At 42.8% G+C, this 16,604-nt stretch overlaps 1 protein-coding gene across 1 annotated transcript; it reads right to left on the minus strand.

Moving 5' to 3' along the window:
• Window positions 1-11,878: 11,878 nt before the first annotated feature.
• Window positions 11,879-16,161, minus strand: LOC140037957 (uncharacterized). Its single transcript, XM_072083144.1, has 3 exons — window positions 15,805-16,161; window positions 11,992-15,057; window positions 11,879-11,905 (listed from the first exon to the last, which is right to left on the minus strand). Exons 1-3 carry the CDS (start codon window positions 16,159-16,161, stop codon window positions 11,879-11,881), a joined length of 3,450 nt encoding a protein of 1,149 aa, XP_071939245.1.
• Between the last annotated feature and the right edge of the window lie 443 nt (window positions 16,162-16,604).

Here is a 16,604-nt window from a genome sequence, read left to right on the forward strand (position 1 = left end):
AAATTTCCTCAGCACTTCCTCTAGCTCATCAGCCATTTGATGCAATCCTTGTAAGTTTCCTTAGATCTTACCCGACGGATGGCACTTGTTAACTTGTCTGTAACAGCAGGAAAAAAAAAACAGTAGTCCTTTAGCATGAAGTGTGGGAAAATCTGTATTTTTGGGAAGTAGAATATTGAGTAATAAAACCGTGTAAATTAGGAGAGATTAGAGGAGCTAAATTGGGGTAAAATCTTATTCCTAGGATTAAGGATATAATTGTGTATAGTTTCCTAATATAGGCTGAAATCTGTTGTATATATTCTCTTGAATCAATGAAATAAATTATTCCCCTAATTCATTATTTTCAAGTTGGCATCAGAGCTAGGTTTGCCTGATTTTTCCTCCTAGTTGTTTTTTCACATTGTCCCCTGTCCCTTCATCATGTCTGAAACATCATCAGACTCTACCATTAATCCTCAAACTACTGCCTCTTCATCAAAAAATAGAATCGAATCCTTGAAAACTGGGGTTGATTCTCACTCAATTCAGATTACTACCATTCGGCTGAATGGAGATAATTTTCTCCGATGGTCACAAGCAGTCCGGATGTATATCAGAGGTCGTGGCAAGATGGGGTATTTAACTGGTGAAACAAAGGCTCCAATATGCACGGATCCTGCTTACGCAACATGGGACGCGGAAAACTCCATGGTTATGACATGGCTTGTAAACTCAATGGAGGAAGATATCAGTTCTAACTACATGTGCTATTCAACGGCACAAGAGTTATGGGAAAATATCAATCAGATGTACTCTGATTTGGGAAATCAGTCCCGAATTTTTGAGTTGACTCTCAAAATTGCAGATCTACGTCAAGGGGAAGACACTGTCACAAAATATTTCAATTCGCTTAAGCGAATATGGCAGGATTTGGATCTCTTCAACAGCTATGAGTGGAAATCAACAGAGGATTTTCAGCATCATAAGAAAACTGTTGAAGACAGCCGAATCTTTAAATTTCTGGCAGGGCTAAACGTTGAATTTGATGAAGTTAGAGGGAGAATTATTGGGAGACAGCCTCTTCCTTCAATTGGTGAGGTGTTCTCAGAGGTTAGAAGGGAGGAAAGCAGAAGAAATGTAATGCTGGGAAAGAAGGGTCCTGGAATTGCTGTTGAAGGATCGGCTTTAGAGGTTGCCTCATCCTTTAAAACATCAACTTATCCGCGTAGAACAGGAGAAAAATTCAGTGAAAAATCACAGGTCTGGTGTGACTATTGTAATAAGCCTCGTCACACTCGTGACACATGTTGGAAATTGCACGGAAAACCTCCAAATTGGAAAAACAAAGGAGGAGAAAAGTCTGGACGAGGAGTTCCTACTGCTAACGAAGCTGATGCTGGCCCTTTCACCAAAGAACAAATGGAACATCTTCTTATGCTACTGAAATCCAGTTCTACCTCATCTGACTTTCCTAATGCTTCTATGGCTCATACAGGTATTGGATCTAAGGCTCTATTCAATTCTTTTTTGTCTAATTCCTCAACCTTTCCTTCTCCTTGGATCATAGACTCTGGAGCCTCAGACCATATGACAAATTCTTTTAAACTCTTCCAATCATATACACCATGTTCTGGAAATAAAAAGATCAAGGTTGCAGATGGAGGTTTCTCTCCTGTTGCTGGAAAAGGTTCAATACAGATCTCAAAAAATGTTAACCTGAAATCTGTTCTTCATGTTCCAAAATTGGCCAGCAGTCTTTTATCAGTTAGTAAACTAACAAAAGATTCTAATTGTTTGGCTATTTTCGATGAATCTCATTGTGCTTTTCAGGACAAGAATTCGAGGATGACGATTGGCAGAGCTAGAATGATCAATGGCCTTTACTGTCTTGAGGATAATTCACCTAGTGCTCAAATTGCTCAAGAGTATAGTAGTAATATTTCTGTATCTGCTTATGAACAAATAATGGTTTGGCATTACAGATTGGGCCATCCTAGTCTTATTTATCTAAAACATTTGTTTCCTTTGCTTTTTAAGAATGTGAACCCCCTGAAACTGAAATGTGAAAGTTGTTTGCTTGCTAAAAGTCAACGAAAATCTTATGTCCCAAGGCCTTATTTACTATCAAAACCATTTTATTTGTTTCATAGTGATGTTTGGGGACCCTCAAGGGTTACTACTGTTTCGGGAAAAAGGTGGTTTGTAACATTCATAGACGACCATACTCGTCTATGTTGGGTATACTTAATGCATAAGAAGTCAGAAGTAGCAACCATTTTTCAAAATTTCTATAACATGATAGAAAATCAATTTCAAACAAAAGCAAGTATTTTGCGGTCTGATAATGGAACAGAGTATTATAATAGTATCCTTGGAACATTTTTTGAAGAAAAAGGGATTTTACATCAGTCTTCTTGCACTGATACCCCCGAACAAATTGGAATTGCCGAGCGTAAAAACAAACATCTGTTGGAAGTTGCTCGTGCCATGATGTTTTATATGAACTTACCAAAATATTTTTGGGGGGATGCTGTTTTAACAGCATCATACCTAATTAATAGGATGCCTTCCAAGGTCTTACAATATAGTACTCCTTTAGAGTGTTTTAAAAAAATTTTCCCTGAATCAAGAGTTAATTCAGATTTGCCTTTAAAAATATTTGGTTGCACTGCTTATGTGCATATTCCAAAGAAATCTCGGTCCAAGTTGGATCCTAGGGCCGAAAAATGTGTCTTTGTTGGTTATGCTCCAAATAAAAAAGGGTACAAATTCTTTAATCCTGTCACACGGAAAGTCTTTGTCACTATGGATGCAACCTTTTTGGAAAGTCTTCCTTTCTTTAACAAACCTTTGATTCAGGGGAAGAATTCTAGTGAATCAAATTTTTGGGAAACTGAAACTTTACCAACTATAATTTTTGAAACAGATAAGGAAACGAAGATCCCTCAATTTGATAGTGCAGAAACTGATATTGGTTTATCAGATATGGAAATATTACGACGAGAAAAAAATCGTTCCAATCTTGAGCCTGTGGTATACACTAGGAGAAATATTTTCAAAAAGGGTGAAGGTCCATTGATGAGTCCAGCTCCTGTTCATGAGAAGTCCTCGAGGGAAGTCTGTCCAAATACATCAGGTAATACTTCACCTTTCTTTTCTTCTGCTGTTCCAGAATCTGACCCAGTTTTAAACCTTCCTACTCAAGAATCTGATCTTGATCTTCCCATTGCCATTAGGAAAGGAACCCGTACTTGTACTAGACATCCAATTTCCAAATATGTGTCCTATGATAACCTTTCCCCTAAATATAGAGCCTTTACCACTGAAATTTCAAAACTTGTGATTCCTAGAAACATTAAAGAAGCGTTGGTTGATCAGAACTGGAAATCTGCAGTGTTTGAAGAGATGGAAACATTGAGGAAGAATGATACATGGGATGTGGTGGAGTTGCCTAGGGAGAAAAAGATTGTTGGGTGCAAATGGATGTTTACAGTTAAAAGCAAAGCAGATGGTACTGTAGAAAGGTACAAGGCCAGATTAGTTGCGAAGGGTTTTACACAAACCCATGGAATAGATTATCAAGAAACATTTGCCCCTGTTGCCAAGATAAATTCTATTCGGGTCCTTTTATCTCTTGCTATTAATGCAAATTGGCCATTGTATCAACTTGATGTGAAAAATGCCTTTCTTAATGGAGACCTAGAAGAGGAGGTGTTTATGAGTCTTCCTCCAGGTTTTGTAGACAAATATGGTGTTGGAAAAGTTTGCAAACTGAAGAAATCTCTTTATGGACTTAAACAATCACTAAGAGCTTGGTTTGAACGCTTCAGCAAAGTGGTTAAAAAATTTGGTTTCTTACAAAGTCAGGCTGACCATACTTTGTTTTATAGGCATTCAAAAGAAGGTAAAGTTGCAATTTTAATTGTATACGTTGATGACATTATTTTAACAGGGGATGATTGTGGAGGATTAGAGAATTCGAAGAAGTTTCTGGCCAAGGAATTCGAAATCAAGGACTTGGGAAACTTAAAGTATTTTCTCGGGATGGAGTTTGCACGATCCAAGGAGGGAATTGTTGTAAGTCAGAAGAAGTATGTGCTTGATTTGCTCAAAGAGACAGGTATGATGGGATGCAGGCCAGCTGAAACTCCCATGGAGCCAAATTTGAAACTTCAACCAGCTAGTGTAGAGAAAGTAAGAGACAGAGAAAAGTTTCAAAGACTAGTTGGAAGACTTATTTATTTATCACACACTCGGCCTGACATAGCATTTCCAGTAAGTATTGTAAGTCAGTTCATGCATTCACCAGGCTCAGAGCACTTTGAAGCAATTCATAGAATCCTAAGGTACCTAAAGGGAACACCTGGCAAGGGTATTTTCTTTAAGGCACGAGGACATCTTCAAGTTGAAGCCTATACCGATGCGGATTGGGCTGGATGTATAACAGATAGAAGATCAACTTCTGGATATTGTACGTATGTGGGAGGTAATTTGGTAACTTGGAGAAGTAAGAAGCAGAATGTTGTGGCAAGAAGCAGTGCAGAAGCAGAGTTCCGGGCTGTTGCTCAAGGTATTTGTGAAGTGATATGGATTAGAAGAATATTACAGGAGTTGAAGGTTTCAGAAGTACTTCCTATGAAATTGTATTGTGACAATAAAGCGGCTATTTCTATTGCTCACAATCCAGTTCTTCATGACCGAACGAAACATGTTGAAGTAGATAAGCGCTTCATCAAAGAAAAAATAGAAGAAGGTGTAGTCTGCATGACCTATGTGCCAACTAGAGACCAAGTGGCAGATCTGCTTACAAAGAGTCTTCCCAAAAAACAGTTTGATTTGTTAGTGAGCAAGCTGGTGATGAAAGATATCTTCAAACCAGCTTGAGGGGGAGTGTGGGAAAATCTGTATTTTTGGGAAGTAGAATATTGAGTAATAAAACCGTGTAAATTAGGAGAGATTAAAGGAGCTAAATTGGGGTAAAATCTTATTCCTAGGATTAAGGATATAATTGTGTATAGTTTCCTAATATAGGCTGAAATCTGTTGTATATATTCTCTTGAATCAATGAAATAAATTATTCCCCTAATTCATTATTTTCAAGTTGAAGCAAAACACAAACTAGGAGAACAAGAGCTACGACTACCTGCTATAGAAGAAAATAGACAAAATGAAGGTGAACTGAAGTATCTAATAGCTGAAAATTAAGTTTAGAACTATCAACTATAAAGAATAAAGACGAAGAGAGAGCGATTTAATAGTAAAACTGATAGCAGATTCTGAAGCAAAACGAAGAACTCGATCACTGCAATGGCTAATGGTAATAAATCTGGTTCAACTAGCTTTGAGCCCTTCGACAGATCCATAATAATGATAGTAATTGCTTTTGACTAGAAAAAAAGGAATGTATTTCTAAGGAAATGGAGTATAAGTAATAGGTCTCGATTCGAGTCTTTCTATTTATTAAAAAAATAAAAAAAAAAGAAAAAGGAATGTATTTCTAAGAAGATTTCAATGAGTTTTTGTTTTGTTTTGGAATGCTAGAATTTCGAAAAGAGATGGCACGGACACTTGGAATTTGAAATTTTTCCAACCGCCCAGAAGGAGGAAATTCGCTACCTAGAGAGAGATGGTTCTCAAAGAAAGAGAGATTTATATCATCCGCCACATTTACCCTTTTGTTTACCTATGAAAATTGATTCCGCGTGATTGTTTTCTTTTTATTCATATAAATTATTCAAATGCCTGCATCTTTTCTATAGTCCATGATATTCAAACTGATGGATTCCCTTTTCCTAGGTAGGTATAATAGCTTCACTTTAGGCGGTAGGAGGTAGGAGCATAAATTTGCACCTAACATTACTTCTAGAGATAATTTCAGAACCTACGTGTTTCCCCACCCAGCACGCTTAACTCTGGAGCCCTTCCCATTCTTTCCGTCCGTGTGTTGTGGTCCAAACAGCACAGAAGGTGCTCCGCCGTCGACTCACTTGCAGTAGAATTCCGCCCATTGTGCACCAAGCAGCCAGCCCGCTCCAACCTACGTGTTAATTGCACTTGCATGGCTCGAAGCTCCTGACACCGCAACCCCTTGGATGCCTCTCCCCACACTGGGCTCAGAGACGTAGCGCCCCTCAGGTGTCTGGCTCTCCTGGCTCTCTGCTTCCCCACCTCCTCTCCCATCCCCTGAAGAACCCCAAAGGAATTGCTGGGGTGCAATCGCGACTCCTGCCCATCCCCCTTACCCCCATCCTTCGCAAGCAGCAATGCATCCACACCCCTTGCGTCAGCCTCCCCCCCTCCAGTTGTGGATAATGATGCCGCACTGAGCCCCTCAAGCGCTTGCCCACCTGTTTGGCCTCCTCCTACCGCCGTATTTGCCACAACCCACCCCTCCTGCGACCGCCCAGCTAAGTTCCCCTTGCCCTCATTCGCAGCCATTGTGGCCGCAGCTATCCTAGCAAGCCCCTGCCCACCTGCGCTTTCTCCACCCGCTGCTGTGTCTCCACCAACCAGTTGCCGCTGCACTACCTCATCCCTAGTGTTTGCCAGCCCCTCGGTCAGGGCCAGGAGCTATTGCGGCACCACTTCCAACTCCTCCAGAATCGTGGTCAAGAGCTTCAGACTCCCTTCCCCTTTCAACCACCGCTGCAGTCGCATCTCGCTGAGCCCGCGCTCCAACGCCCTCCTCTCCCTCCAAAGTCATACCCTTATCTCCCTTGGGAGGAGGGTCTGAAGGCTGCGTTAGCCGTGCCTGTGGTTTCTTCCCAGGCTTGAGAGACGGATTCTTCCTATAGCACTCCTAGAGGCCATGGCCAAATCTCTCACAGAAGGAGCAGAACGCTGGCCAATTTTCATACTCTACGTTCTGCCAGAACCCAAACTCCTCATCGCCTATCCAGACTCTCTTCACTGGTGCTCGGGCTACATCAACCTCCACCAAAACCCTTGCAACTGACGGCCTCCTCAAATCTCCCGTTGCGGCGTCGATCTTCAGTGGTCTTCAGTGGTCAAGTTGCATGGAATACCCCAGAGTATGCTATCAGACAGGGATAGAGTCTTCACCAGTCAGTTCTGGAGAGAACTGTTTACATTCCTGGGAACTACATTGGACCACAGTACCGCCTACCATCCACAGTCTGATGGCCAGACTGAAAGGGTCAATCAGGTCCTGGAAATGTACCTCAGGTGTTTTTCACATTTGGAGCCACAGAAGTGGAATCATTGGCTGACTATGGCTGAATGGTGGTATAACACCAGCTACCATACAGCCATCCAAATGACCCCTTTTGAGGCTCTATATGGGCAGGCACCCCCCCCAGTTAGCTATAAATGCAGCTGCTGTTCAATGGTTGGTACATTGGTGGGGAACAGATCCAGCAGAGGCAACATGGGAGTTTGCAGACGAAATTAGGAAGCAATTCCCTCATTTCCAATCTTGAGGACAAGATTCTTTAAAGGGAGAGGCTCTGTCATGGAGTAGGAAGGAAATACAGAAGTCGTGATCCAGAATAACGGAAAGGCGTGTTCCAGCTTGAAGGAAGAGGAAGGCGTGTTCCAGTTTGGTGAAAAGCGCAGCTGCTCAGCTAGAAGAAGAAAGGCGTGACTTACAAATCACGCCTTCTACCTGATATAACAGAATTATGCTTTTGTTATGCGCAAGTGGAGCTGATGATTCCAGAACTTCCACACGGCCTCACCTGATTAGCTAGTTTAGAAGTTAGTTAGTCTGAAAATGCTATAAATGGCTGAAGAATCCGAGAGTTAGATTAGATTTTTGAGATATTAATTTCCATTGTTTGTAGCAGAAATTGGCTCTTAGCTTGAAGGAAGAGGAAGGCGTGTTCCAGTTTGGTGAAAAGCGCAGCTGCTCAGCTAGAAGAAGAAAGGCGTGACTTACAAATCACGCCTTCTACCTGATATAACAGAATTATGCTTCTGTTATGCGCAAGTGGAGCTGATGATTCCAGAACTTCCACACGGCCTCACCTGATTAGCTAGTTTAGAAGTTAGTTAGTCTGAAAATGCTATAAATGGCTGAAGAATCCGAGAGTTAGATTAGATTTTTGAGATATTAATTTCCATTGTTTGTAGCAGAAATTGGCTCTGCCAATTTCCCTCCCTTTTCTTTTTCAAATTCCTTTAAATCTTTCCTCGTCGATCCTATATCCGTGGATTCTATCTCTGTAATTGATTTACCAATTGTCAATCAGAATTGAAGTTCCAATATTCATTACCAATTCCTGTTCAACCAGAATCATTAAGGGTTAATTCTTCTTCTGCTGCAACTAAATCTGTCACCATTGCTGTAATTAGGTTCAATACCATAACAGTGGTATCAGAGCTTAGCTACGAGCCATTGGGATGTCAAAATCTCAGGAGGAGGCGTTAAAGAAGGATATCTCTGAGCTAGGCAGTGTGGTCAAGGTGTTGGGACATAGACAAGAAAGCACATAAAGAACTCTTAAAAATCTAGACCAAAAATATGAGAGTATGATGGCTATGATGGCTCAGATGATGGCAAAATTTAATGACAGGGACAAGGAGGCAGAAAGCAGTAACTCCATCGAGGGACCTAGCAAGTTAGCAACACAGGAGGAAGGCTGTGGCAGATCAGAGTGGAGAGAAACCAGGTCCTACACCAGAATGCCTAAAGTGGAGTTACCTAACTTCACAGGAGACAATCCCAGGGAATGGATCCGTAAGGCTAACAAGTTCTTCAAAATCAATGGAGTGGAGGAAAACATGAAATCTGAGATTGCTGAGCTATACCTAAGGGACAGAGCTGATACCTGGTTCCATGGAGTATTCAGTGGCAGGGGAACCATTCCATGGACAGAACTGGCTACTGCTCTGTGCAAAAGGTTTGGGGAGGGTACACCAGAGGAAACTATTGAAGAATTCAACAAGCTTAGGCAGGAAGGATCCATAGCAGACTACCTGGAAAGGTTCGAGCTACTCAAAGCACTGGTAATGCCTTCCCTCCCTCACTTGGCTGATTCTTACTATAAAGCATGTTTCCTAAGTGGTTTAAAGGAAGAAATAGTCAATATGGTTAAAATGGCCAAACCTACAACCCTGTCAGATGCAATAGAAGCAGCCAAGCTACAAGAAAAGAACCTGAAAGCTATGCAAAAGTTTCACAAACCCCTACCTAACAACCAGACACACAGAACCCCTTTCCAAACCCAGAGCCATAACAAATGGAACCCCACACCATCCAGATTTCCAGATAAAACACCCACAGACACCTACAGAACCCCAAACAACAACACTAACCAGTTCAAAAAGATCACCCCTAGTGAGTTCAATCTCAGGAGAGAAAAAGGACTATGTTATAAATGTGCTGAACCATACACACTTGGCCATACATGTAAACAATCCCACATCCATCTTCTGTTAGTACATGATGACAGTGAGAAACAGGTAGTCAGTGAGGAAGGAAGAGAGACTGAACCTGAAGTTTTCTGTGATTGCATTGAAGGCAAAATTGGGGATGAACATATGAAAATCTCCATCAATGCTCTAGCAGGAGGTAGTGAGCACAAAACTATTAAATTAAAGGGGTTAGTAAAAGGGAGAACTATCACTGCACTTATTGACAGTGGTAGCACTCACTGTTTCCTGGATGCACAACTGGCAAGCAACCTGAAACTGGTTAGTAGTGGTCCACCCCTAGTTGTTAAGGTAGCCAATGGGGAAAAGGTTCAGTCCAGCAGCCTAGCTAAACCTGTAGTGTGGAGGATGCAAGGCTATGAATTTCAGCACCAGTTCAATACACTGAAGCTAGGAGGATGTGATATGGTGCTGGGAGTAGACTGGCTGGCCAGATTCAGTCCTATGGAGTTTGACTTCAAGGGGCTTAGTGTGAAGTTCAGAAAAGGGAAACAGCAGGTGGAACTGAAGGGGGAGAGGGACCAGGTGCAGCTGAGGTTGATCAAAGGGAGTAGATTGCACAAATGGGCCAGGAAACAGGCCTATGGAATTATAGCTCAGCTCAGTGCAGTCCAGGAGGAGGTACAGGCCAATGCTACTACACCCCCAGAGTTGGAAGAGGTACTGCAGGATTTTGAGGAGGTATTCAAAGAACCTCAAGGGCTGCCCCCTGAGAGGGGTCATGATCATTCCATTACCCTTCAAGAGGGGTCCAAACCTTTCCAGATCAGACCGTACAGGTGTCCCTATATTCAAAAGACTGAGATTGAGAAGCTGGTGCAAGAAATGTTGGGAAATGGTATCATTCAGCACAGTAACAGCCCCTTTGCATCCCCTGTACTTCTGGTAAAAAAGAAGGATGGCACCTGGAGATTCTGTGTTGATTATAGGCAGTTAAATGAACTGACAGTCAAAAACAAATATCCTATACCCCTTATTGACGAACTTTTGGATGAATTGTCAGGATCCAAATACTTCACCAAGATAGATTTGAGGGCAGGCTATTTCCAGATCAGAGTAAAGGCGGCAGACACTCCCAAGACTGCATTTAGAACTCACCAGGGGCTCTACGAGTTCAAAGTGATGCCATTTGGGCTCACCAATGCCCCTGCTACTTTCCAAAGTCTGATGAACCATGTATTCCAAAAACAGTTAAGGAAATTTGTGCTAGTCTTTTTTGATGATATCTTGATATATAGCTCAAGTTTGCAGGAACATTTGAAACATGTCACAGTAGTGATGAACATCCTCAGAGAACACCAGCTGTATGCCAAAAGGAGCAAATGTGCCTTTGGCCAAACACAGGTGGAGTACCTGGGACACATCATCTCTGCTGAAGGAGTAAAAGCTGACCCTGAGAAAATTGCAGGTATGGTGAACTGGCCTAAACCAGCAAATGTGAAACAACTGAGAGGGTTCCTTGGCCTAACAGGGTACTATAGGAGATTTGTCAAGGGTTATGGTAGTATAGCTCGACCATTGACTGCACTATTGAAGAAAGACAGCTTCCAATGGGGACCAGAAGCAGAGGAGGCATTTCAGAAGCTCAAAGGGGCCATGTGTGACACACCTGTCTTGGCTCTACCTGACTTCAACCAGCCCTTTGTAGTAGAAACTGATGCCTGTTACAATGGGATAGGGGCAGTATTAATGCAGAACAGGAGACCTCTAGCCTATATCAGTCAAGGATTAGGGCCAAGGAATATGGGGCTCTCTATCTATGAGAAGGAACTATTGGCACTAGTTACAGCAGTTACCAAATGGAGGCACTACCTGGAGGGCCAGCACTTCATCATCAACACGGATCAACAGAGCTTAAAGTACCTATTGGAGCAAAGAATCACCACTCCCTTGCAGCAAAAGTGGTTGACCAAGCTCATGGGGATGAGTTATGAGATCCACTACAAGAAAGGTAAGGAGAATGTGGTAGCAGATGGCCTTTCCAGGAGGGGGGATCCAGGCCTGGAGTGTACTGCAATAACTACCATAGTACCGGAATGGATCAAGGAGGTGATTAATAGCTACCAAGGAGATGACTGGGCACAGAATATCATCAGGGAGGTTTTACTAAAACCAGACCTGATTGCCAACCACAGCTATCAGAATGGTATACTGAAGTTTAAAGGAAGGGTAGTAGTGGGATCAGGAGGGGAGATAAGGAAAAAGCTTATCAACACCTTACATGACTCCCAATTGGGAGGACATTCTGGGATTCAGGCCAGTTTCATGAGGGCCAAGCAGTTGTTCTATTGGCCAGGCATGCACAGAGCCAATTGTTTGAGAACCATCCCTTTTCCATTGTTTGTAGCAGAAATTGGCTCTGTGCATGCCTGGCCAATAGAGCAACTGCTTGGCCCTCATGAAACTGGCCTGAATCCCAGAATGTCCTCCCAATTGGGAGTCATGTAAGGTGTTGATAAGCTTTTTCCTTATCTCCCCTCCTGATCCCACTACTACCCTTCCTTTAAACTTCAGTATACCATTCTGATAGCTGTGGTTGGCAATCAGGTCTGGTTTTAGTAAAACCTCCCTGATGATATTCTGTGCCCAATCATCTCCTTGGTAGCTATTAATCACCTCCTTGATCCATTCCGGTACTATGGTAGTTATTGCAGTACACTCCAGGCCTGGATCCCCCCTCCTGGAAAGGCCATCTGCTACCACATTCTCCTTACCTTTCTTGTAGTGGATCTCATAACTCATCCCCATGAGCTTGGTCAACCACTTTTGCTGCAAGGGAGTGGTGATTCTTTGCTCCAATAGGTACTTTAAGCTCTGTTGATCCGTGTTGATGATGAAGTGCTGGCCCTCCAGGTAGTGCCTCCATTTGGTAACTGCTGTAACTAGTGCCAATAGTTCCTTCTCATAGATAGAGAGCCCCATATTCCTTGGCCCTAATCCTTGACTGATATAGGCTAGAGGTCTCCTGTTCTGCATTAATAGTGCCCCTATCCCATTGTAACAGGCATCAGTTTCTACTACAAAGGGCTGGTTGAAGTCAGGTAGAGCCAAGACAGGTGTGTCACACATGGCCCCTTTGAGCTTCTGAAATGCCTCCTCTGCTTCTGGTCCCCATTGGAAGCTGTCTTTCTTCAATAGTGCAGTCAATGGTCGAGCTATACTACTATAACCCTTGACAAATCTCCTATAGTACCCTGTTAGGCCAAGGAACCCTCTCAGTTGTTTCACATTTGCTGGTTTAGGCCAGTTCACCATACCTGCAATTTTCTCAGGGTCAGCTTTTACTCCTTCAACAGAGATGATGTGTCCCAGGTACTCCACCTGTGTTTGGCCAAAGGCACATTTGCTCCTTTTGGCATACAGCTGGTGTTCTCTGAGGATGTTCATCACTACTGTGACATGTTTCAAATGTTCCTGCAAACTTGAGCTATATATCAAGATATCATCAAAAAAGACTAGCACAAATTTCCTTAACTGTTTTTGGAATACATGGTTCATCAGACTTTGGAAAGTAGCAGGGGCATTGGTGAGCTCAAATGGCATCACTTTGAACTCGTAGAGCCCCTGGTGAGTTCTAAATGCAGTCTTGGGAGTGTCTGCCGCCTTTACTCTGATCTGGAAATAGCCTGCCCTCAAATCTATCTTGGTGAAGTATTTGGATCCTGACAATTCATCCAAAAGTTCGTCAATAAGGGGTATCGGATATTTGTTTTTGACTGTCAGTTCATTTAACTGCCTATAATCAACACAGAATCTCCAGGTGCCATCCTTCTTTTTTACCAGAAGTACAGGGGATGCAAAGGGGCTGTTACTGTGCTGAATGATACCATTTCCCAACATTTCTTGCACCAGCTTCTCAATCTCAGTCTTTTGAATATAGGGACACCTGTACGGTCTGATCTGGAAAGGTTTGGACTCCTCTTGAAGGGTAATGGAATGATCATGACCCCTCTCAGGGGGCAGCCCTTGAGGTTCTTTGAATACCTCCTCAAAATCCTGCAGTACCTCTTCCAACTCTGGGGGTGTAGTAGCATTGGCCTGTACCTCCTCCTGGACTGCACTGAGCTGAGCTATAATTCCATAGGCCTGTTTCCTGGCCCATTTGTGCAATCTACTCCCTTTGATCAACCTCAGCTGCACCTGGTCCCTCTCCCCCTTCAGTTCCACCTGCTGTTTCCCTTTTCTGAACTTCACACTAAGCCCCTTGAAGTCAAACTCCATAGGACTGAATCTGGCCAGCCAGTCTACTCCCAGCACCATATCACATCCTCCTAGCTTCAGTGTATTGAACTGGTGCTGAAATTCATAGCCTTGCATCCTCCACACTACAGGTTTAGCTAGGCTGCTGGACTGAACCTTTTCCCCATTGGCTACCTTAACAACTAGGGGTGGACCACTACTAACCAGTTTCAGGTTGCTAGCCAGTTGTGCATCCAGGAAACAGTGAGTGCTACCACTGTCAATAAGTGCAGTGATAGTTCTCCCTTTTACTAACCCCTTTAATTTAATAGTTTTGTGCTCACTACCTCCTGCTAGAGCATTGATGGAGATTTCCATATGTTCATCCCCAATTTTGCCTTCAATGCAATCACAGAAAACTTCAGGTTCAGTCTCTCTTCCTTCCTCACTGACTACCTGTTTCTCACTGTCATCATGTACTAACAGAAGATGGATGTGGGATTGTTTACATGTATGGCCAAGTGTGTATGGTTCAGCACATTTATAACATAGTCCTTTTTCTCTCCTGAGATTGAACTCACTAGGGGTGATCTTTTTGAACTGGTTAGTGTTGTTGTTTAGGGTTCTGTAGGTGTCTGTGGGTGTTTTATCTGGAAATCTGGATGGTGTGGGGTTCCATTTGTTATGGCTCTGGGTTTGGAAAGGGGTTCTGTGTGTCTGGTTGTTAGGTAGGGGTTTGTGAAACTTTTGCATAGCTTTCAGGTTCTTTTCTTGTAGCTTGGCTGCTTCTATTGCATCTGACAGGGTTGTAGGTTTGGCCATTTTAACCATATTGACTATTTCTTCCTTTAAACCACTTAGGAAACATGCTTTATAGTAAGAATCAGCCAAGTGAGGGAGGGAAGGCATTACCAGTGCTTTGAGTAGCTCGAACCTTTCCAGGTAGTCTGCTATGGATCCTTCCTGCCTAAGCTTGTTGAATTCTTCAATAGCTTCCTCTGGTGTACCCTCCCCAAACCTTTTGCACAGAGCAGTAGCCAGTTCTGTCCATGGAATGGTTCCCCTGCCACTGAATACTCCATGGAACCAGGTATCAGCTCTGTCCCTTAGGTATAGCTCAGCAATCTCAGATTTCATGTTTTCCTCCACTCCATTGATTTTGAAGAACTTGTTAGCCTTACGGATCCATTCCCTGGGATTGTCTCCTGTGAAGTTAGGTAACTCCACTTTAGGCATTCTGGTGTAGGACCTGGTTTCTCTCCACTCTGATCTGCCACAGCCTTCCTCCTGTGTTGCTAACTTGCTAGGTCCCTCGATGGAGTTACTGCTTTCTGCCTCCTTGTCCCTGTCATTAAATTTTGCCATCATCTGAGCCATCATAGCCATCATACTCTCATATTTTTGGTCTAGATTTTTAAGAGTTCTTTCTGTGCTTTCTTGTCTATGTCCCAACACCTTGACCACACTGCCTAGCTCAGAGATATCCTTCTTTAACGCCTCCTCCTGAGATTTTGACATCCCAATGGCTCGTAGCTAAGCTCTGATACCACTGTTATGGTATTGAACCTAATTACAGCAATGGTGACAGATTTAGTTGCAGCAGAAGAAGAATTAACCCTTAATGATTCTGGTTGAACAGGAATTGGTAATGAATATTGGAACTTCAATTCTGATTGACAATTGGTAAATCAATTACAGAGATAGAATCCACGGATATAGGATCGAAGAGGAAAGATTTGAAGGAATTTGAAAAAGAAAAGGGAGGGAAATTGGCAGAGCCAATTTCTGCTACAAACAATGGAATTTAATATCTCAAAAATCTAATCTAACTCTCGGATTCTTCAGCCATTTATAGCATTTTCAGACTAACTAACTTCTAAACTAGCTAATCAGGTGAGGCCGTGTGGAAGTTCTGGAATCATCAGCTCCACTTGCGCATAACAGAAGCATAATTCTGTTATATCAGGTAGAAGGCGTGATTTGTAAGTCACGCCTTTCTTCTTCTAGCTGAGCAGCTGCGCTTTTCACCAAACTGGAACACGCCTTCCTCTTCCTTCAAGCTGGAACACGCCTTTCCGTTATTCTGGATCACGACTTCTGTATTTCCTTCCTACTCCATGACAGTTCCTCCCAAAAAATGGCAACGGCAGTCCTGGAAAACTTACCCAGACAGGAGCAATCAAGACCTCCTTGTTAGCTTTGAAATCCAAAGACCATTTGGAGATTGTCATGGGCGAGCTCCTTATATACCATGTGCGGCGAACGAATAACCGAGTGTAATCTTCTTCCACTGTTGGGCGGATGAGCACATGATTCGCATCCAGCAAGGCCACCGCACAGTCCCCCTTCAGCCCTAGCGATAGAAAAAACCTCCTTACAGCCTCCATAGGAGGTCGACTGTACGAGAATCTGCCCACCAGAGCTTGTTGAAATGGCCGCGCCAATTGCAGTATATCTTTCTTCGCAATGCTGGTTCCCTCTATATGTGGATATTGTCCCTGGGTCAAAAGCTTCAGCGCTACTGCTGGCTGTTAGTGCCGCTGCAAAGCTCTTCGTCAAGAGCGGCGCCTCTCCTACCGTCCTCTCCGACGGCTGGAGTGCTGCCATGGCTAACGACGGAACCCCTAGAAACCCTAGCTTACCTTATTTAGCCGAGAGAGAGAAGGGTTTTATTCTTATGTCTTCATAAACTTATCCAAAAACATTACATCATTCTATATATTTCTTTTTAGTTACAAATCTATTGTCAAACATAATTAACAACAAATATTTAAAAAAATCTACAACAAAACACTACAGAGAGCGAACTTTAATGCCATAAAAATCTCAGCAACTAATTTAGAGATATAACCTGTGCCAGAATGCTAGTTTGACTAAATTTTTGAATAATTTGAAGACTAAATGGAATCCTCAATAAAAGTTAGGAACCTTCACAATAATTGACTTGGCCTAAAGTCTTTAAATTATTTGGAAAAATAGCAAAGAATGGAATCTCCCTCCTTGACTAGTAACTGGTGGGATGACAAGGCTGACGATTGTTGTGGGCCCCA

This window comes from Coffea arabica, chromosome 3c (genome assembly GCF_036785885.1).
Source record: "Coffea arabica cultivar ET-39 chromosome 3c, Coffea Arabica ET-39 HiFi, whole genome shotgun sequence".
NCBI lineage: Eukaryota > Viridiplantae > Streptophyta > Magnoliopsida > Gentianales > Rubiaceae > Coffea > Coffea arabica.

What these genes read in the sequence shown, in the direction of transcription:
- LOC140037957 (XM_072083144.1), bottom strand. Translation starts at nt 16,161, where the DNA reads ATGGCAGCACTCCAGCCGTCGGAGAGGACGGTAGGAGAGGCGCCGCTC. An exon ending in TTATTCGTTCGCCGCACATG is followed by an intron (nt 15,058 to 15,804) that starts GTATATAAGGAG and finishes TCAAAATCTCAG; the next exon opens with GAGGAGGCGTTAAAGAAGGA. An exon ending in TACCGGAATGGATCAAGGAG is followed by an intron (nt 11,906 to 11,991) that starts GTGATTAATAGC and finishes TGCCAACCACAG; the next exon opens with CTATCAGAATGGTATACTGA.